The sequence below is a fragment of the Cnephaeus nilssonii genome (assembly GCF_951640355.1).
Source record: "Cnephaeus nilssonii genome assembly, chromosome: 11".
NCBI lineage: Eukaryota > Metazoa > Chordata > Mammalia > Chiroptera > Vespertilionidae > Cnephaeus > Cnephaeus nilssonii.
The window spans coordinates 11,779,160-11,799,680 of NC_137082.1; the positions used below are offsets into that span (position 1 = coordinate 11,779,160).

Sequence of the window (20,521 nt, forward strand, 5' to 3'; positions counted from 1 at the left end):
GTTGTGCAGTGGTTAGAGCGTCGGCCTTCAGACTGAACGGTCCCAGGTTCCATTCTGGTCAAGGGCACGTACCTCGGTTGCAGGCTTGATCCCTGGCCCTGGTCAGGGTGCATGCAGGAGGCAACCAGAGACACATCAATGTTTCTCTCTCTCTCTCTCTCTCTCTCTCTCTCTCTCTCTCTCCCCCCCCCGCCCCCCCCACCCTCCGCCACCCCGCTCTACTCTAAAAATCAATGGAAAAACATCCTCGAGTGATCAGGGTACATGTGTTACAGGTCCTTCCTTTTTTAAAAAATATATTTTTATTGATTTCAGAGAGGAAGGGAAAGGGAAAGAGAGAGAGAGAAACATCAATGATGAGAGGGAATCTCTGATTGGCTGTCTCCTGCACACCCCCTACTGGGGATCGAGCCCACAACCTGGGCATGCGCCCTTGATTGGAATCAAACCTGGGATGATTCAGTCCGAAAGGCCTTCTTTTTTAATTTCTTCCTGTCAACAGATATGCATTGAGTACCCACCACTCGTTTGTTCTTTCATTTGATCATTCAAGAAATATTTGGAGTGCTTGTCATACGCCAGGCACCTTTCTTCCTCCGTCCGTGTGCACACACCATACATATTTTGAGGGCCGTGCTGCCCTTTATAACAGCCACAGAGTTCTCAGAACAGGCAAGGACCCCAGCGAACACATCCAGTCCCCTCGTGCTGGGCATGTAGGTTGTTTATAGCATTCTGCTCTCTGAGAAGGGCTGGGGGGATGTGTTTATGTGCTTTTTATTTTATTATTGGATCAAAGGTTGAACAAGGTTTACTGACGTGTAAAGTGAGGCCCGGAGAAGGCAGGGACTCGTCCAGGGTCACGGAGTGAGGTGTGGGTGGCACTGAGATCCACAGAGAAAGGGTCACGTTCCTCAGGAACGCCCCTGGCCAGGCTCGGGCATTTTCCTGGGGGTAAAACTAGGTTTCTTTGTGCACCCCGCAGAGTAACACATGGGGTTCACTTCTCCTTGTTTCTGCCTTTTCAGCCCCCATAAAAGTGTTTACTTCAGGCCATCGCGCCAGCTAAACAGAATGGGTTTGGAGCACCGGCTGCCCTCACCTGAGGCCCTTCCAGCTCATACCCGGGGCGGGGGGGGGGGGGGGGGGGGCGGGGGAGGTGGACCCAGGACTTCATGGAGAGCTTCCAGCTCCCCTGTCACCCGGCACCACTCCAGGCTCCAGGGGACACAGGATCCCAGACCCTGGGGGTCAGCAGGCCAGCTCAGGCCCCAGACTTTCATGAGGGCGTGAGGGTGAGCAGACACAAAGAACCAGAAACATCAGGATTATTCTCGGTGTGATTCTGGCCAAGTTCTCTACCCTCTGGAGCCTGGAGTCCCCTGTTTGTAAAATGGGCATAATCATGGCCAGTGTTTACTGAGGATCTACTCTGCCAGGCCCGAGGCCAAGCACTTCGTAAGGATTCACTCATTTAATCTGCACAACAGCCCTGGGCCGGAGGAGACCCTTCAGAGGAGGCAGTGGACGCAGGGAGGCTGAGCCAGCTGGCTGTGGGTCACCCACAGGTAGGCAGTGGAGGAGACTGAAGCCCGCGCAGTCTGGTTCCAGAACCCGGCTCTTACACTCACATCGCCCAGGGTTGTTGCGAAGATTAAATCTGTGCAAACCAGGAAGCGAACTCTCACGAAATGTTTGCTGTCGTCGTCGTTGTTGTTGTTGTTATTGTTATTATTATTATTATTATTATTTGACCGATTGGTGGCTCTTTGCCTCACTGGTCTTTATTTCCTTCAGTTGCTGGAAAATCCAGACAAGACATTGCCCTGATCCCCTCCCTCACTCTTCCAATGGGCGAGCCACCGGGAGGACTGGGACCTGCCTGCTGCTGGCCTGGCCCCCACACAGCCACCCCAAGGATCTTCCCCAAGAACTCATCCACTCATGTCCCCCTCCCTCACCCCCGCTCAAACCCTCCCGTGGTTCCCCATGCGCTCAGGATGAATCCAGAACTTCCCCTCAGGGCTGCATGGCCCTGACCCTAAGTCCAGCTGACCTCTCCCACTTGGCTGGCTCTCCTCCAACTCCAGGCCGGTTCACACAGTGCCTTCTGAGGTCAGGGGTCAGAGGAGCTTTTGCCTTTGGCCCTCTTTCTTCCAGGAATCACAGGGGCAAAATTCAACTCCTCCTCCTCCTCCTCCTCCGGCCACCCTCTAGACTGGCTTCCCCCCTCTCCTCAGGGTTCGGCAGGTGAATGATAAAAAGCTCCAGGATGCATTCAGGGGCTCTGAGGAAGACCTGGGGCGCCCTTGGCGGTAGCCACCTGTGGTGGGTTGAATTTGTCCCCCAAAAAGATATGTTTAAGTCCCGACTTCCAAAACATGTGACTGTGACCTTATTTGGAAATAGGGTCTCTGTAGATGTAATCGAGTGAAGATGAGGTCAGACTGGGTTAGGGTGGGCCCAGATCCAGTCACTGGTGTCCTTATAAGAAGAAGAAAGAACAGGGAGGAATCGGACGCAGAAGGCCCCGTGAAGATGGAGGCGGACAGCAAAACGCTGCCGCTGTGCACCAAGGAACGCCGGGTTGCCAGGAGCCGCCGGAAGCAGCTGGCAGGGGCACACCGGGATGCTGCCCGAGCGGCTCTGGAGGGAGCACAGCCCGCTAACACTTTATTCCAGACGCCCAGTCTCCAGAACTGTGAATTAGCTCCTGTTGTGTTAAGCCACCCAATTTGTGGGAAATTTTTATGGCAACCCTAGGAAACTAATACATGACCCCACTGTGGTCACCCAGAGCGGGTCCAGGCCCGGGTGGGAGGGCAGTCTTGCCAGGTGGGTGGTCCTGCCCTCATGGAGCTCCTGGTCTGGAACCTCTCCTGGGCTGCAGGGACCACACAGGATATCCCCACCCCACCCAGTTCCTCCTGGGTCCACCCCCACCCCATGTCCACACACACCTTTGGCTGCCTACCTGGCTGGGGAAGGATGTGTGGGGTTTCCAGAAGACTGGTTAAAGGACAACACAGGCCCCTCTTGGGGAGAGGTTATAGGCAAGCAAGCGTAGTAGTTAAAGACACAGACTTTGTGGACTTCAATTTTAAAAGTTTTAATTACACCCGTTGCAAAGGTAGGAAAAAAAAACACCACAAAAAACAAAATGACAACAGTCATAAAAGAACTCAGGATTCAAATCCCAGTGCTGCCACTTACTTGCTGTGTGACCCTGGGCAAGTTACTTAACATCTCTGTGTCTCGGTTTCCTCTTTCTGGAGTCAGTTGTGAAGGTGTAATGAGTTCATCTCTGTGTGGCGCTCAGTACTGCGTCTGACACAGAGAAGGCGCTCCCTAAGAGTGGTGATCACGCTGTATTTCCTGGGTTCACACATGCGTTCGTCATCCATTCGGCAAAGTTTTACTGAGTGCACGCCTCCTGTGTTCAGGACATGAGGCACCAGGGACCCGGCAGTGAGTAACGCAGACAAAATTCCACCCGCATGAAGCTGACATGCTGGTGGGAGAGCCAGTCAGCAGAGAAACTGTGAACGGCGAAATAGATGGTTTGTTGGCGGTGACAAGTGCTGTGGAGAAAAACAGGGCGGGCACTGGAATGCACGGGAGGGGAGCCAGCCAAACGGCTCTGGGGGCCCAGCCTTCCCGCAGAAGAACTGTAAGTGCAAAGGCCCTGAGGTGACAGAAGGCCCCGGGCTGGAGGGAGTGAGGGGGTGGGAGAGGGGAAGAGGTAGAGGTGAGGCTCCCACGGGCCAAGGTGAGGGCTTTGGCTCTTCCTAGGAGTGAGATTAGAGCCACGTGAGCATCTACATATATATGTTTATTTTCTCTAATCCAAAAAGATAATCACAGCATCACGCTGGGGGCAGTAAAGGCACCGAGGTGGGTGTGTTGATCACAGGGCACTTGTGCCTCACATCTAATCTTTTCATGTTTTTAAATGAAAACATTAATTCGCATAACGTGTGTGAAATTGACGTTTTGAAAGCAAAAAGGAGCAAGGAGGATCAGTCCCTGCCCACCAGGGTTCCACCCATCCCAGCTCAAGAGACATCCATGAGTAGCTGCCCAGTCACTAATGGGGCCCAGATGTGCCCAGAGGTGGCCCTGGCCCCAGACCTGCCTGCCTGGACACTTGCATGGCGAGCAGCTTTACAGCCAATTTATTTTCTGGACTCACTTTAAAGAAAAGCCCAGGGGAGGATCTCATGCCCGCCCCACCCCCCCATCCCGACCCTGCTGCTCCCCGTCCCACTTCTCCCACCCCCACAGCTCTGAGGTGCTGCTAGGACAGAGGGGAAGCTCAGAGGAGTAGAAAGCCAACCAGTACAAACAGAAAATCACCATTTGGCAGCCACCATAGTAATAATTGACTTAGGCGAAAATCACCAGTGAGGGCTAAAACTCGTGGGTGGAGGTTTGAGGAATAATGGGGATATTCACATGGTCTCGGAATGTCTCCCCACAAGATACGGATTAAGCACAAAAGGGGGAAAAGAGGAACTTTACCCAGGCGAAACCTGGCATTCACCACCTTAACCAAGTGGTCCACGTTGACATCAGCAGTAATGTTCAACCTGACCTCCTGTGCCTCCTGACACCTTGCACTAAGACACACCACCTCTGGGATCCTGCCCCAGGGGCACAACCCAAATTTACAGTAATCTCGAGGAAGCGCTGGGAAAGTCCAATTTGGGGGACATCCTACAAACAGCTGGCCTGAAATCTCCAAAAATGTCCAAGTCACAAAAGACCGAGAAAAGCCCTGGCTGGTTTGGCTCAGTGGATAGAGCGTCGGCCTGCAGACTGAGGAGTCCTGGGTTCGATTCCGGTCAAGGGCACATGCCCAGTTGCAGGCTAGATCCCCAGCAGGAGGTGTGCAGGAGGCAGCTGATCCATGATTCTTTCTCATCATTGATGTTTCTATCTCTCCCTCCCTCTCCTTTCCTCTCTGAAATCAATAAAAATATATTTTTTAAAAAAAAAGAAAGACCAAGAAAAGCGTTGTCTCCGAATAAAAGAGTAAAGAGACAGGACAAGTAAATGCAACCTGTAATGCTGAGTCTCTCCCCACACCACCCTCCAAAGGACTACGGAGGCATCACTGGGGCAGTTGGAAAAACTTAATCACCACAATCCATGATTACGGATTAGACATAGCATCGCACCAATGCTAAATTTTCTGATTTTGATTATTGAACTATGGTTATATGAATGTCCTTGTCCTTAAGGAATACATGCTGCCTGCCCAGCGTGGCTCAGTGATTGAGCATCGACTTATAAACCAGGAGGTCACGGTTCGATTACCGGTCAGGGCACCTGTCTGGGTTGCAGGCTCAATCACCAGTGTGGGGCATGCAGGAAGCAGCCGATCAGTGATTCTCTCTCATTGATGTTTCTATCTCTCTCTCTCCCTCTCCCTTCCTCTCTGAAATCAATAAAAAATATATATATTTTTTAAAAGCCCCAGTGGCTGCCCTCTGGGCTGCACTGTGACCCCAACCCCACAGGCTCTGCAGGATCTGGCAGGCCCACCAGTCCCACCTGCCTCCCCAGCCCCTAGGCCCCTGGTCTTTCTTCTGGGGGAGGGGGGGGCTCTTCCCAGCCTCAGCCTTTGCCCTTGCTGCACCCTCCCCTAACTGGAACTTTCTCCTCCTTCAGGTTTCCACTGGAATGTCAGCCCTGCTCCAGCTCCCTCTCCAGCTCTGGGCCTGCCTTATCTGAGGGAGCCCCACCCATGGCTCTCCAGCACGTGCTCACTGCAATTCCATCTTGGCACCGTCACTGTAGGAAAGCGGCTTGTTTATTTCATCACTTGTTTGTTTTCTGTCTCCCAGCTAGAATGTAAGTTCCGTGAGTGCAGGGACTGTCCATCTGTCCACGGCTGTACCCCCAGGGCCCAGGACAGGACCTGGCGCACACACAGCTCATTAAACCAGAGGGAGGCACCATCATCACCTCATGTTATAGAAGCAGAAACTGAGGGTCCAGGAGAACCTTGCTCCAGGCACCCTGAGAGTCAGGGGCATGAGCCAGGCATACCTGGCCCCCAGGACAGACCCAACCTTAAATGCCAGCCGGGGGTTTCCACCAGGCCCACCCCTTGGAGTGAAGTCATTTATTCATTCTCCTTCAATGTCAGCACCTACTGTGGGGTGGATGTAAGTGGCAGCCTGGGGACCTGGGACACAGTAGGCCTTCAGCAAATTGATGCCCAGCCCTGCAGGGCCCCCAACTCTAACTCCCCGCCCCCCCAACTCTCTAACTTCCCTTCAGGGAGGCCGGCTACAATTTGGCGATTGTTAGAGAACTTTTTTTTTTTTCTTTTGGGAGGAAAGCTGCAAGTCATTAAGGGCTGCTCCCGGCCTGCGGGTCACCATTTCCTGTTTAGAAGAAAGAATCATCTCTCCTTTGGAACATGAAGCTCCCCCCACCCCCAGCCTGACTCCGGGGCTCCGAGCTCTGGGCCGCCTGCACGCCTGCTCAGCTCCCCGCAGGAAACTGGCACCTTCAGCACCTTTTGTGCTCAGAAAGGACACTCATTTTCTCCTGGCCCCAGGAGGGCCCCGAGGTGAGGTCACCACCACAGCCTGCCAGCCAGGAGTGAATTATCCCAGCCCAGGAGGCAAGCTGACTGTCTTCCCGTCCTGTCCTGGAGCAGGAAGCTGAATGACCCCTACCCTTTGGCCTGGCTTCTCACCCTCCTGGCTCCAGCCAGACAATTTCCTTGCATCAAAGGCCATTTGGTACCCAGCGGCCAGACAGAGGTGTGGGTCCAACAGGGAGGCCAGCGGGGCCCAGAGCCCTTGGAAACAGGAAGGACATCCTCTGTCCCCTTCTTGCTCGTGGCATTCCACTCGTCAGCCGGGAGCAGCAGCCCAGCCCTCTCCCGAAGCCCTGCAGCGCCGGGCACAGCCCCCAGCCTGTCGAGTTGATAAGACCCAGGGAGCCAGCTTCGCAGCCTGTGGGCCTGGTCAGCTTCAAAATGGTCAACAGAGAGTAAGCGCCACATGTAGAGTGCAGGAGCCTACCCGCCCCGCATTGTGACAAACCCCCTCCCCCCCAACCACCCCCCACCCCCCGCCCAGCCACAGGTGCTTCCCCACCTCCACATCACACAGGACACAGGCTCACAGGAAAGCCCATTTGCACAAACAAGGTCCCTGTCAAACCCAGCAGTCCAGTCACATGATGTTTAAGAGGACAAGATTTAAGGCTGTGTCGGTACTATCTGAGCTCCACCAATCCCTCCCCTCACCGCCTTCCTAAAGGCCCTTTGAAATACCCACTCCTCTAGAAAAACCAAGATTTTCTTACATATAAATTAACCGCTTTATTGAATATCAATAAACTGTACATATAACTATACAAAATGTTTCCTTAGTACAAAATGTTGCTTGCAATATAAATACCAGTGTACCTTTAAAAAAATGTAAACATCTTCCCCCTGGGCCCACCTGTTGGGTCCCTGAAAATAGTTCTGGGAGACACATTGGTTGGGCCGAAGCACCCTATTTGGGCCCCCGACAAGTGAAGGCAATTACTCACATTCCCTTTTGAGACGCTGTTAAATTGCCCGTGAAACAGGTGCCACCATGACAAACAGGAGGCTGAAATAGCTGCCCGGGCCTGGGGCATCCTGGGGTCTAGACATGTCCTTGTGTCAGAGACCGCCCCGGGGGTGGATCACTGCGGTTGCTCACACCTCCTGGAGAGGTGGCCTGAGGGTTTCTGGGGTGGGGAGGAGTGGGGTCCCCTGAGTGGGGTGGGAGCCTCTATCAGTCTGCTGGCTTTTGTCCTGTAGCTCAAAGCAGCTGTATCCAAACAGTTTTGGATACACAAGCCCACACATCAAGGCCAACTCCAGAACGCTCGCTGGGGAGCAGTGGCTGCCAGAAGGGGCCACCCTCCCATCAGCCGTCCACAGAGCCAACCGAGGCCCCGAGCAGACACACTGGAAGATGGTCCTCGGCGCCCCCTGAAGCTAAAGCAGCCGGAAGGGGAGCTCAGAAGGGAATTCCACGGTGGTGAGAAGGATGCAGGGATCCTTCCTTCCAGAGTTGGGGGAGGCCCGCTGCAGGGGGAGGGTCTGGAGAGGCAGAAGCCGTGGGGGTCAGCGGGGGCCCCCTGAGCAGCCTGACTCCTGGTGTTTGTGGAGCAGGGACATGCGGGAGAAGGTGCGGGAGCACGTCTTGCACTGGTACTTCTTGACGTCTGAGTGGGTCTGCAGGTGGGCCCGCAGGTTGGAGCGGTCGGCAAAAGCACGGCTGCAGTGGGAGCAGGAGAAGGGCTTCTCCCCTGGGGAGAGAAAGCAGGAGGCAGTCAGGGGGACTGCTCGGTCTCTTGGACAACAGCTGACATTTATCAAAATCCCTACCCACCCACCCCAGCCTTTAGAGCCCTGCTCACCCCTACACTGAAGGAGTCCCATGACCCAGAAAAACCAGGCCGTCCCGTGTCCAAAGGCCTGGTTTTGATTGGGAGCTCTGCCGCTTCCCACCCTGTGACCTGAAGCGAGTCCTCTGGCTCCTCTGGGCCTCCGTTGGCTCACATGTGAAATGTGCCGTTCACCCCCCACTCACAGGGGGTTGGCTGGTGCCAGCGAATGTAGAATAATGTGGTCATCCACACAGTGCTGGCAGGAGCGCTCAACGGACAATGACGGCAACTGCGTTCACTGGACACTGACTGTGCCAGGGACAGTGTGAAAACACTTCTCACTTCATCCGTCCTTGCCTCCGTTTAGAGGGGGTGAAACTGAGGCACAGAGAAGCTAAGCAGCATAGGCAGGGTCAGCCAGCAGGAACCAGGCCGAGGACCGAGTCCTTGATTTTGACCACTCCACAGACTGCCTCTCCGTTAAGGAGGCTGTGGTGGGTGTTCCTTGTTGTCTCCTGAATTTGCTTCATCTGAGGATAGAGCAAGCAGAGTCAGCCTTAAAGGCTCCCTTAGCCCCCAGCCCACCCCAGCAGATGTGGCCACTGCTCGGGCCAAACTGAAGCTCATCACTCAGAGTAATTTCAAGTCTCCTTGTCTGCCCCGCCCAAGAGGCTACAGAACCCTTTACCTTAGGATTTGTTTAAAACCCCTCCCCACCTGTAAGCCTCAAGCCACCCGCCTGGATGAGCTTGTTTTTGGAAGTCTTGTACTCTAGGTACACAGTAAGTGTTCAGTAAGCACCTGTACAATGAATAAATTTTGTGAAGACCTCAGAAGACCCTGACTTATCAATCACCATCAGATCACCTTTGTCATAATTCCTGCCGAAACCAAGAGGATGTTACGACAGTGTTATGTTTTGTTTTTTTCCTTAGGGGTACAGCATTTCCCAAATAAAAAGCCAGAATAGTAACTCATTAAACAAATACTTATGAAGCTCCCACTATGTGCTGGGCACTATTTTATAACACTGAATATTCTTTTCCAAAAAAATTCAATTCTCAAGAAAAAAAAAGAAACAAAAATAAATAAAATGCCATTCTCCTCCCTCCCACTGATAAGCCCCTAGGCCATGGCCCGCTAGTTAAATCGCAGTGCTGGAATTCAAGAACAGCAGGGAATGAATGAATTACATCAGCCTACTGTGTGCTGGGGCAGTGCACTGGGCACTGGGAAGAAGGGGTCCAGAAGTCAGATGCCTGAGGCTGGCTGTGGAACCTATCCATTCAAAGGCTGTCTCCTGAAGCAGAAAGGGGGCTAACTAGCCAGAGAATTGGGAAAGGGATGTAATCTGCTCTGCCATTATTGAGCACCCTCTGTATACCAGGCCTGAAGAGTTTGATGATTGCATTCTACAAGGTCTCAGTGAAGTTCCTCCTCATTCACACACTCGTTTGTGAACAAAGGTTAAGCAAATCTGGCAAATGAGATGGAGTTCTGCACTCCCCAGGGCACAGAAAGCCACTTCCCTCTAACCACCTGGGGGAGGTGAAGGAGCCGTCTCCAGTCTTATAAGCTGTGTCTTGAGAAAGTAACTTCCTTCTCTGTGCCTCAGTTTCCTCATCTGTAAGGTGGGGATTATGGCCTCTCCCTCCTAAGGTTATTGATGGAATTATGTGTTAACACCAGTGAAGGAAGCCCTGAGCACTGACTTCCACACAGCAAGTGCTCAATGAACACCACTTTAACGCTAAGTAGACTAGCCATAAGCCTGAACAAAGGGGAAGGAGGCCTTGGAGGATATGATGTGGTGGAGGTTTGTGTGCAAGCAGGAGGCACAGACCTCCACCCCTCACTGATCCCCCACCCCCAGACGCCTTTATGGTGCTCCTGGCGAGTGTGAAATCAGCACCAGGCCGGCAGGGACAAAGGCCGCCAAGGGGGACACTGTACATGCGATACTCCCCGGATTAAAGGGGCCTGACACGCTGTGGGCCAGCAGCTGCGGCCCAGAACAGGTGCTGGGCACCGATGCCCTGTGCACCTGCTCTACCCCGCCAGCCCCACCCACCAGAGCCACCATTAAGGCACACAATGGGTGTCAATGAGAATGGCCATGGTGAATTTCAACAAGCTTTCTGTGTCTGAGCCATGCCTTTACACTAAATAATGTCTCATGAGAGGAGAGGAGGGCCACGGTGGCTCCAACTCACCTCAAATAGAGCCCCATCAGCTGGCAGGCACCCAGGGCAGAGGCCAGGGAGTTGGACTTGGACATGTTAAAATCAGGACCATTTGTGCACAGAGTAAGAGAAATGGGTAGCCATAGTCTGCAAGCTGGGAGAATGCCAGGGTCACTTTCTGGGAGTGCTAATGACACCAATAATGCCTGCAAAATGTATTCCTCACAAGCTACCCCACTGACCCTCATGGCTCAGAGGTCAGCCCCTGCCTGGGCCAGGAAATGCCAGAACTGAGTCTCCAACCAGACAGTTTGACCCCAAAGCTGATACTATGACCCTTGAACCTTCTCCCTCAACAGTCACTCCCCAAAGAGCAGCCCCAAACTTGGTAGCCACCATCATTCAAGTTCTGAAAAGTGGCTACTTTTTGCCCATTTCTAGAAAGTTAAAGGACAGAAAAGGCTCCATTTCACCATTTTCTACACATTAAGTATTATGTTTTTTAAATACCAAGACATAATCGTGTTTTCTGCCAGCAAAGGTATTCTGGGGTCTGCATAATAGGATTGAGTTTATCTACTCCAAGGTGTGGGTGGGGAGAGCCACCCTGATAACTTATTATAAAGTGATTCAAGAGACACTGAATCTTGATAGCCACCTTATAAAACACCCTCGTAACCCACCCTATATGATTATTCAATCATACTCTTGAGGTTCAGAGAGGTTAAATCACCTGCTTAAGGCCATACAGCATGGAAGCAGAACAGATACCAACTACCCATTTTTGTGCATGTTGATCATGTACCAAACACATTTCAGGTGCTTTCTGTATTCTTTCATTTAACCCACACAGAAACCTGCCCCCCTTCCCCCATCCCAGGTATCTTATGCTCAATTAACAGATGAGAAAACTGAGGCTCCGAGTGAAACATCAGCAGCCCAAGGTTTGAGCAAGTTCTCCAAGTGGCATTCAGAGCCAGGTGGGGGGCCTCTAACAACATCCTGTCTGGCTGAGGTGGGGGTGGGCTGGGAGAGGGTGGCGCGGAGAGGGCCCCTTCACACCTGGTTCCCACAGCAAGGTGTTGGTTGCACCTTCCCCACATCCAGCTCTAACCCATTTGGCGGAGAAACTGAGATTGCGGAGGCACTTGTCAAGTTAGCCCCTTAACCCATCTGCTTAGCTCTCTGAAACTTAGCGCTCTGCCAACCATTTCAGAGAGCCAGGCCCCTGAAGTCTTGAGCCAGAAGTCACAGGACGCCGTGTCTACCATCTGAAATGGACAGTAAGCCCAGCCTCACCGGAGCAGGTAAAGAAGGCTGAGGGGTCAGTGAGGAGGGCAGCCAGCCCGCAGGGGCACTCACCGGTGTGGGTCCGGACATGGCCCTGCAGCAGCCAGGGCCTGGAGAAGGCCTTCCCGCAGGTGCCACAGACGCAGGGCAGCGTGTGGCTTCGGATGTGCATCTTGAGGGCACCCAGGCTGACATATTCCTTGTTGCAGTATTTGCAGTTGAAGGCCTTGCGAGACTGGGGGTCCTTGGCCCCTGAGAGCCCAGACAGCTGCTTGGGCAATGGGCCCAGGCCTGGGAAGGCAGCATAACCTTCGGCCTCCAGGGAAGAGGCTGAGGTGGAAGAGAAGGAGGAAGGAGCTGGCGAGGGTGGGCTGGGAGGCTGGGAGCCTTTCCCACTGTCCTCGTCTGACAGGGAGGTCAGCTCCACAACCTTGGGCATCTCCCGGGGTAGAAGGGAGGGCCAGCCCATAGGCTGGGCTTGTGGTGCCAGGAGGGAGTCCCAGATGAGCGTGGGCAGTGAGGCCGTGGGGTTGAGGACCTCAGGGGGTGGGATGGCCGCCAGCAGGTGGGCCTGGTCGTAGGGCTGCTGGAAGGTGAACTCTGAGAAGAGACGGAGAAAAAGGCAGGGTCGGGCATTAGATCAGTCAGTCAGTCAACAAACATTAGCCGGATAGGGGCCAGGGGTAGAATGGGGCTGACACTTAATACTTTAGGTTCCTGCCTCAAAAAGGCCACCCCTCACCCAAGTCCTGGTTCTCCCACCTCAGCCTCCACAACCTAAAAGGACCCCCCCCTTTCCCAACCCCAACTCATGGCGGTAATTCCCTCTGGAATTCCCCAAGTCCCCAGCCTAAGGCAAGACCCCAGCACCCCCAGCACCCCCAGCACCCCAGCTGAGGCACCACCCATGTCCCACTCCCTCTCCTCATACCCATCTTTTCTCCCCCCCACCCCCACCTCCTTTATCCCCCAATCCTCTGGATTCCGGACTCTTCCCAGCCCCTGGCCAGGGTCTCTCCCTAAGAAGGACCCCCGCTCTCGTTTTTCACTCGCGGGCTTCCTCTGCTTCTCGGCAGCTGAGACCTGCCCTCAAACCAAGACCGTCGCCCTCTGAAGGCCCTCCCCCAACCGCCCGGATCCACCTGCCGCGGGCTCCTCACCCCTCTCCGCATTTCCTCGCGCTGACTCCTTTGACTCGCATACGGCTCCTCGTCCTTTCCCCCACGTCCGCTCCCCTAAAACACCCCCCAAGCCCGCCCCAACGGGGTCTCCGTTCACTCACCTGGAGAAGAGTCGTGCAGCTCGCTGTAGTTGGGCCTCCGGCGGGGGCAGGCAGACTTCCTGACGAGGAAAGAGCGCGGCATGGTGGCCGAAGCTAGCCGGGGTGGCCGAGCTGTGCTGGCGTCGTACGGACCCTCTCCCGCGAGGCCGAGCCGCTGCGCTGTGAGCGGAGCTGAACCACCAACTCCTTTAAGTACTCCAACCGACGGGGCGGGGCCAAAATAGTCCCTGCCCCCTTTGTCACCTCTGCGCCAATCGAGGAGCGCCTTTGCCGGTGGCCACGCCCCAAGCAGGTGCGCGAGGGGCTGGTGGGGCTCGCGCCGCGTGGCGCTAGAAGCCGGGCGGGGGCTGTTCCAACGTCGTGCGGTCGGAGCGGCACTGACCGCTCGTCGGCGAGCTGCTGGGGGGCGGGGCGCAGGGCGCAGGGATTCCCCCAGGCGTGGCGGGACCCCTTTCCGGACCCCGCGCACTGGCCAGCTCAGCGCTACACGGTCGACCGCCTCTGGCGCCCCCTGGCGTCCGGCACGGAGGACCTGGGCACCTGATGTTCCGTAACCGCCTCGGCCTGCAGCTTTGGGAGAGGGCGGAAATTTCCTCGGCCGGCTGGCACTTGGCTAAGAGCATGGGATAGACGAGGAACAATACACATTTCAGGGGAGGAGGCGAGGAAACGGACATCCTCACGGAGCTTTTTTTGCAAAGCTACCTGGCATCATTTAGCAAAATGCATTCGTTCCTTCGCTTAGTAAGTGTTTACTGAGCGCCCACTATGGGCCCCGCACTGGTCCAGGAGCTGGGGATTCAGCCCTGAACAAAACACTCGCGCTCTCTAACGAAGACTAGCTGGCTCACCGTCCCGTGGGGGAGACAGACGGAGTAAACAGACTCTTACAATGCAAAGGAAAGTGTGCTTTGATGGGGGTGGGGGGTTGACCACAGGGCGCTGTGACAGTCAAGAAGGGGCAGGTTACCTGATAGGGGATCCAGGGCAGTTTCCCAGAAGAAATGCAGAAATACTGAGGGTAAAGGCCCGAGGTAAGAATCAGTAACTACCACAGAGCCATTGAGAGCAGCTCCGGGGGTGGGGGTGGGGTGGGTAGGCCGGAGGGGTCAGATCTGCTGGGCCTCCAGGGTCTAGAGGAGTTTGAACTTTGCCCCAAGGCCACTGGGGAGCCAAGGGAGGATTTTCAGCTGCGGAAGGTCCTGTTTAGGTTTCATTGAGCAAGATCACTCTGGGCAGGTGGGAGAAAGTAGCAGGGAAATGTGGTGCCCGGGCAGGTCTCCTCATCTGTCTGGAGGTCATCAGTCCTGTGTGTCTGAAGGACCTAACCCTGGGCTCCACAGGAGGAACGGACTGATCCGATGTGGGGTGGGCCCAGGGGCGGGGCAGCAGTACCCCCACCCACAGCTCTTCTGTGAGCCCACTGACTCCAGAAGAGGCTATGCCAGGCCTGGGGTAGGGGTTGGGGCCTAACTTGGTTCCACCTGTGAATCAAGGACCGTAAGTCCCTCCACTCACCACCTAGAATGAAGGCAGGGCCATAGGTACTAGGGATAACACCTGTGAGCAAAACAGTCATTCTTACCCTGTTCTAGTGGGTGAGTCCAGGCTAGGGTAGGCCATAGTCATTATGAAGAACACACTCTCTCCTATGCCTATGCACAGTTTCAGTCATGATTCTTCCTCCACATGCAGCCAGAGGGAGTAAGGCCATGTCTGCCCTCTGCTCCCCCTCCCATGTTCCTGGCTCACCCAGAGTAAAAGCCAAAGTCCTCACCACAGCCCTCCGCCCTGATCTCACCTCTGCTGACCTTGTCTGGAGCCACTCTCGCCCTCCCCATGCACAGTGATCCCCCGCCCACTTCCTTTCTGTTCCTCACATCTCAGCCCTAGCCCAGCACAGGGCCTTGGCACCTGCTCGTCATCCTCCCTGCCCCCTAAGTCTCTCTTCCCCCAGATCCTCACCTGGCTGGCTCCTTTGCAGTCTCTGTTTCAGCATTAATTTCACCAACTGCTCAGCCTCATTAGTAATGAAAGGAATGCAAATTAAAACCACACTGAGATGCGATTTCACACCCATCAGCAGGACAAAAAGTTAAAATTTGGTCCATATCAAGTGCTGATGAGGATGTGAGGACAGTAGGACCTTGTCCCATGCTGGGGGAGAATCTGGGTGCAGCCACTTTGGAAAACTTCGGCATTAGCTAGTGACAGGTGACTTTATTCCTCCCAGCAATTCTCCCAAGTCAACTACATCCCAGGGTTCTAAGCCCAGACTGCCCAGGCCTGCACCCCACCCCCACAGTCATATTATTTAATCAGTATGATAGGGAGGGGGCTTCTGGTATTCGAATATTTATTTATTTATTTTAAAATCCTTACTCGAGGATATTTTTCCATTGATTTTTAGATCCCTGACCTGGGCCGAGGATCCAGCCTGCAACTGAGGTATGTGCCCTAGAGGAATCCAACCAGAGACCATTTCGTCTGAGGGCCAATGCTCTAACCACTGAGAAAAACTGGCTGGGGGCAGTATTAGCATTTTAAAGAACTCCCCAGGGGCCCTGGCCAGGGTGGCTCAGTGGTGGAGTTGTAAATTGGTACAGCCACTATAGAAAACAGTAGGGAGGTTCCTCAAAATATTTTTAAAAAGCTATCATGTGACTCAGCAATTCCACTTCTAGGTATTTACCTGAAAAAATCGAAAACACTAATTTGAAAAGATATATGCACCTCTCTCTGTTCATCAAAGCATTACTTACAAGAGCCAACATATGGATAGGTGTCCATTGGTAGATAAATGGATAAAGATGGGTGCATATGTACAATGGCCTTTAAAATATGTACTTGGCCTTTAAAAAAATGAAATCTTGCTATTTGTGACAACATGGATGGACCTAGAGGGTACTATGCTAAGTGAAGTAAACCAGACAAAGAAAGACAAGTACCATATGATTTCACTTATATGTGGAATCTAAAAAGCAAAATAAAAGAACAAAACAGAAACTCATACTAGTATATTGGAAGAACAAACTGATGGTTGCAGATGGAGGGGGAAGAAGGGATGGGCAAAAACAGTGAAAGGAATTAAGAAGTATAAATTGCCAGTTATAAAAAGTCATGGGGATTTACATCATAGGGAATATAGTCAATAATATTGTAATAGCTATGTACAATAACAGGTGGGTACTAGAGTTATTGAGGTGATAACTTTGCAAGGCATATAGATGTCTAATCACTATGTTTTAGACCTGAAACTAAAATAATATTATATGTCAACTATAATTGAAAAATAAGTTAAAAAAAAAAAAAGCACGAATGGCCCCAGCCTGTTTTGCTAAGTGGTTAGAGCGTCGGCCCACAGACTGAAGGGTCTCTGGTTGGATTCCAGTCAAGGGCACATACCTCAGTTGCAGGCTTAATCCCGGTAGGAACTCGTGTAGGAAGCAAACGATGGATGGATGTGTTTCTTTCACATTGATGTTTCTCTCTTTTTGTCTCTTCCCTCTCCCTTTCCCTCTCTCTAAAAAAATCAATGGAAAAAATATCCTCGGGCAAGGATAAACGAAGAAACACAATGGAGGAATGGAAGGAAAAACCCATCACATTGAACACTTTAAATATTACAATTTTATTTGTCAGCTATACCTCAATAAAGCTAAAAGAAAAAATCAAGTCATAGACAAATACATACAGTTAGTTGGATTTACATAAGGTTCAAAAGCAGGCAAACTAGCCCTGGCCAGTATAACTTAATGGTTAGAGCTTTGCCCCACTCTCTGAGAGGTTGTCGGTTGGATTCTTAGTCAACGGCAGGTACCTGGGTTGCAGGTTCAATCCCTAACCCTGGTCTGGTGTGGGAGGCAATCAATTGATGTGTCTCTCTCACATCGAGGTTTCTCTCCCTCCCTACCTCTCTCCCTTCCAATCTTGCTAAAAAATCAGTGGAAAAAATATCCTCTGGTGAGGACTAACGAAAAGCAAACACACAAAAGCAGGCAAACAAAACCCTATAGTGTATAGGGATGTGTATGGCGGTGGTAAAACTATAAAGAAAAGTGAGGAGAGTGGACAGCTGGGGAGGAGGCTTCCGGAGTTTTTGGTCATGTTCTGTTTCTTTTATAAAAATATATTTTTATTGATTTCAGAGAGGAAGGAACAGGGAGAGATAGGAACATCAATGATGAGAGAGAATCATTGATCGGCTGCCTCCTGCATGCCCCCACACAGGGGATCCTATGCCCCCACCGGGAATCCAACCGTGACCTTCTGGCTCATAGGTCAAGGCTCAACCACTGAGCCACCTGGCCCCGCTATGTTCTGTTTAAGTGCAGAAAGATCATTATTAGTCTTTAAACCGAACATAGGCAATGTAAACACTTGGTATACAAGATATATTTAACAAAAAACTATTTAAGTCACCTCCTTAAGGGAGCCTGCCTTGATCACCAATCCTAGCCAGAGTAGGACCCCCCCACCCCCCGCCCCCAACACCGCTTTTTTATCCCATTGCCCTCTTCAGTGTTCTCCAAAGCACTTAGTAGGGGCTCAGTCTGGTCCTTGATGGATGGCTGAGTACCGGCTCTACCTCTTCCTGGGTCACCCTCGGCGAGGTACCTAGCCCCCCGGAGCCTCAGTGTCCTCAGCGGTAAAGGGTGGGGGGCTGGTATCTCCTGGAGTTGCCGGGATGGGTGAAGGCAGCTCCCGGGCCTCCGCCTCTCCAGTTCCCTCGGGCACCTGCGCCTGGGGGAGGTGTCTTCTCGGATCTGGGCTGTCCCCTCCCTTCGGATTCAATTGCCCCGCCGCCGTCCCTCCTCCGGGCCAGTCTTCGCCTCCTCCCTCCCTCGGGTGGGCCCGTAGAGGTACCAGGTGGAAGGGGGCTGTGGGCGAGGCCCCGGGACCTCAGGGAAAGGAGAGACCACGCCGTGGTGTCAGATCCTCCCGGAAATGGGCGGCCTCTGCCCCGGGGCTGCGGGGGACCCGCCAGCCCCCATCTCCCTCCCCGCCCCTGGCCCCGGGCGCTGTCCTCCGGCGCCCTCTGCTGGCCGAGGCCCTCCCTGCGACCGTCTCTGGGCTGTCGCGCGGGGCCGAGCACAGTTTGCGAATACCTAATGTGACCAGGAAAGGCCTCTGAGAGGAAGATATATTTGACTACAGCCCTGCATCTTCCGCAGGTGTCCATCCCCCAAAAGTACAAACAGTAACTGGGAGGCTCAGTTGGAACATGGGCTAGTACACCAAATGCTGCTGGCTCCATCCGGTCAGGGTGCTTACAGCAACCCATCGATCTCTCTCTCTCTCTCTCTCTCTCTCTCTCTCTCTCTCTCTCTCTCATCAAAACATGTCATCAGGTGAGGATTTTTTTAAAAAGTAAAAATAACTGAAAAATGTGATTTACTACCAACCAACCAGAAAAGAAAGTCTCCCTCCATCCCCAGATCTCCATGTTCCTCCCCAAAGGCAACTATATTTACCAGTGTCTTGTATGGCCTTTCAGAGATGGTCTTTATGGAGACAGGGAGATAGATAGTATATGTATTTTAGGATGCACATCCATCCCTTCTTTATGTAACACAAGTGGGACCCCACACACTAACCTACACCTTGCTTTTTCCTCCCAAGTACCAGGATCCAAGGTCTTGAAGATTGTTCCATATCATTACATACAGCTATCTCCTGCAGGACTGCAGACTTGCATTGTATGGGTTATACCATAATCACACAATTTATCTAACAAGGGGACTGGTGGTGGGCACTTAGATTAGATTAAAATTGTTTGCCACTACAAACAAGGTGGCCGTTTCAGCGAAATATCTTATACACACATCTTTTACTCCTGATCAAAGGTATGTTACATAAAACGTTGATAGATTTGTCCAAATGTCTTCCCCGAAAGTTTAAACCAAATTACACTTTCACCAGCAGGGAGGTGAGGGCCCCTACCAGAAGCCGGGCAGGGGCAGTATTATCTGTTTTCTCTCTGCTTATCTGATGAGGGAAAGTGAGATCTCATGGTTACAATTTGCATTTCACATGAGTGGGGTGGAGCGGTTTTTTGGTTTTTTTACATATCCAAAGCCTTTTCTGTTTCTCTGCCTTCCGAACCACCCCTTTGTGTCCTTTGGTTACCGAGTTGATGAATTAAGAGCTCTTAGGCTAACTGGCCCTGCTGATTAGATTAGATCATTAATCAGTGAGCCAATCAATCAGCGTCAGTGTTAATCTTCACTAGGAAGAATACATTGTCTAAGGAGAGTTCAATGAATGAGTCAACCTCCACCTTTATCCTTGATTTAAAAAACAAAAACCTTTTGAGTGTCTCGCACTTGCCTGAAAACAAACAGTGATTCAGCCTTGGGCCTGACCCAACAGGCCCCTGGGAAGCAATCCAAGTCACCATCCCAGGCTCCCAGTGGCTTTCAGGGGACGTTTCCGGGGCCAAGTCTGTTGGGTGTGGTCCAGAGTTGGGGGCTCCAAGGAAAGATGTAGAAGCCCTTTCACTCCCGTTTGCTGAGCACCTGCTCTGTGCCAGGTTCTTGCCCTCGAGCCCACATGGGGACCAGTTAATAAGTGACCATGCAGTCAGTCATATTACCCACTGTCACAAAGGAGAACGCTCTATATGGAATAGGTGTGGAATCATGTCAAGACATTAAGTGGTGCCCTAGCGGGTTTGGCTCAGTGGGTAGAGCATCGGCCTGCGGGCTGACGGGTCCCGGGTTCCATTCCAGACAAGGGCACATCAATGTGTGCAGGCCAATCAATGATTCTCTCTCATCACTGATGTTTCTATCTCTCTCCCTCTCCCTTCCTCTCTGAAATCAATAAAAATGTATTTTTTAAAAAGGCATTAAGTGGTAAAGAGCAAAGTGCAGAACAGCATGTACCATGTAATACCGTTTGCATTGAAAGAGAGCGAAGTATGTAGGTATTTCTTAGAGACAGAAACCAAACTGGTTGTCTCTGAGGAGGGGATCGGTGGCCACAGGGCAGGAGTGGGAGGGAGATTTACTACAGGCCTTTTCCTGTGTCCTGCATTTTTAAAAATGTGCAAGTATTCGCCTCATTAACTTTAATAGTGTAGCAAAGTTGTCCATCATAGAGAACTTGTTAAATACGAAACAGTCCAATCAGGGGAATGTTTTGCAGCTGTTAAAATGTCAAAACTCAGTCCTGGCTGGTGGCTCAATGGTTAGAGCACTAGCCCTGCACCAAAGGGTCTCGAGTTCAATTCCTGGTCCAGGGCCTGCATCTGGGTTGCAGGTTCCATCCCCGGCCCCAGTCGGGGCGTGTACGGGTCTCTCTCACATCAATATTTCTCTCCCCCTCTCCCCGCCCCGCTTCCACACTCTCTAAAAATCAGTGGTCCTCAGGT

At 52.5% G+C, this 20,521-nt stretch overlaps 1 protein-coding gene across 2 annotated transcripts; it reads right to left on the bottom strand.

Annotated features, from left to right (window-relative positions):
* Positions 1-7,326: 7,326 nt before the first annotated feature.
* SNAI1 (snail family transcriptional repressor 1) lies at positions 7,327-13,295 on the bottom strand. 2 transcript variants are annotated; one of them, XR_013814235.1, is made up of 4 exons: positions 13,147-13,295; positions 11,937-12,464; positions 8,422-8,921; positions 8,172-8,310 (listed from the first exon to the last, which is right to left on the bottom strand). XR_013814235.1 is itself a non-coding variant. In XM_079784941.1 (3 exons), exons 1-3 carry the CDS (start codon positions 13,226-13,228, stop codon positions 8,126-8,128), a joined length of 795 nt encoding a protein of 264 aa, XP_079641067.1. In that variant the 5' UTR covers positions 13,229-13,295; the 3' UTR covers positions 7,327-8,125. The 2 variants fall into 2 exon arrangements, 1 of the variants encoding a protein (XP_079641067.1); XM_079784941.1 differs by lacking the exon at positions 8,422-8,921 and having other exon boundaries at positions 7,327-8,310.
* Between the last annotated feature and the right edge of the window lie 7,226 nt (positions 13,296-20,521).

Coding starts and splice junctions, on each gene's coding strand:
- SNAI1 (XM_079784941.1), bottom strand. CDS start 13,228: ATGCCGCGCTCTTTCCTCGTCAGGAAGTCTGCCTGCCCCCGCCGGAGG. Junction 12,465..13,146: donor GCTGCACGACTCTTCTCCAG/GTGAGTGAACGG, acceptor GTCTCTTCTCAG/AGTTCACCTTCCAGCAGCCC. Junction 8,311..11,936: donor CCATGTCCGGACCCACACCG/GTGAGTGCCCCT, acceptor TTCTCTCCCCAG/GGGAGAAGCCCTTCTCCTGC.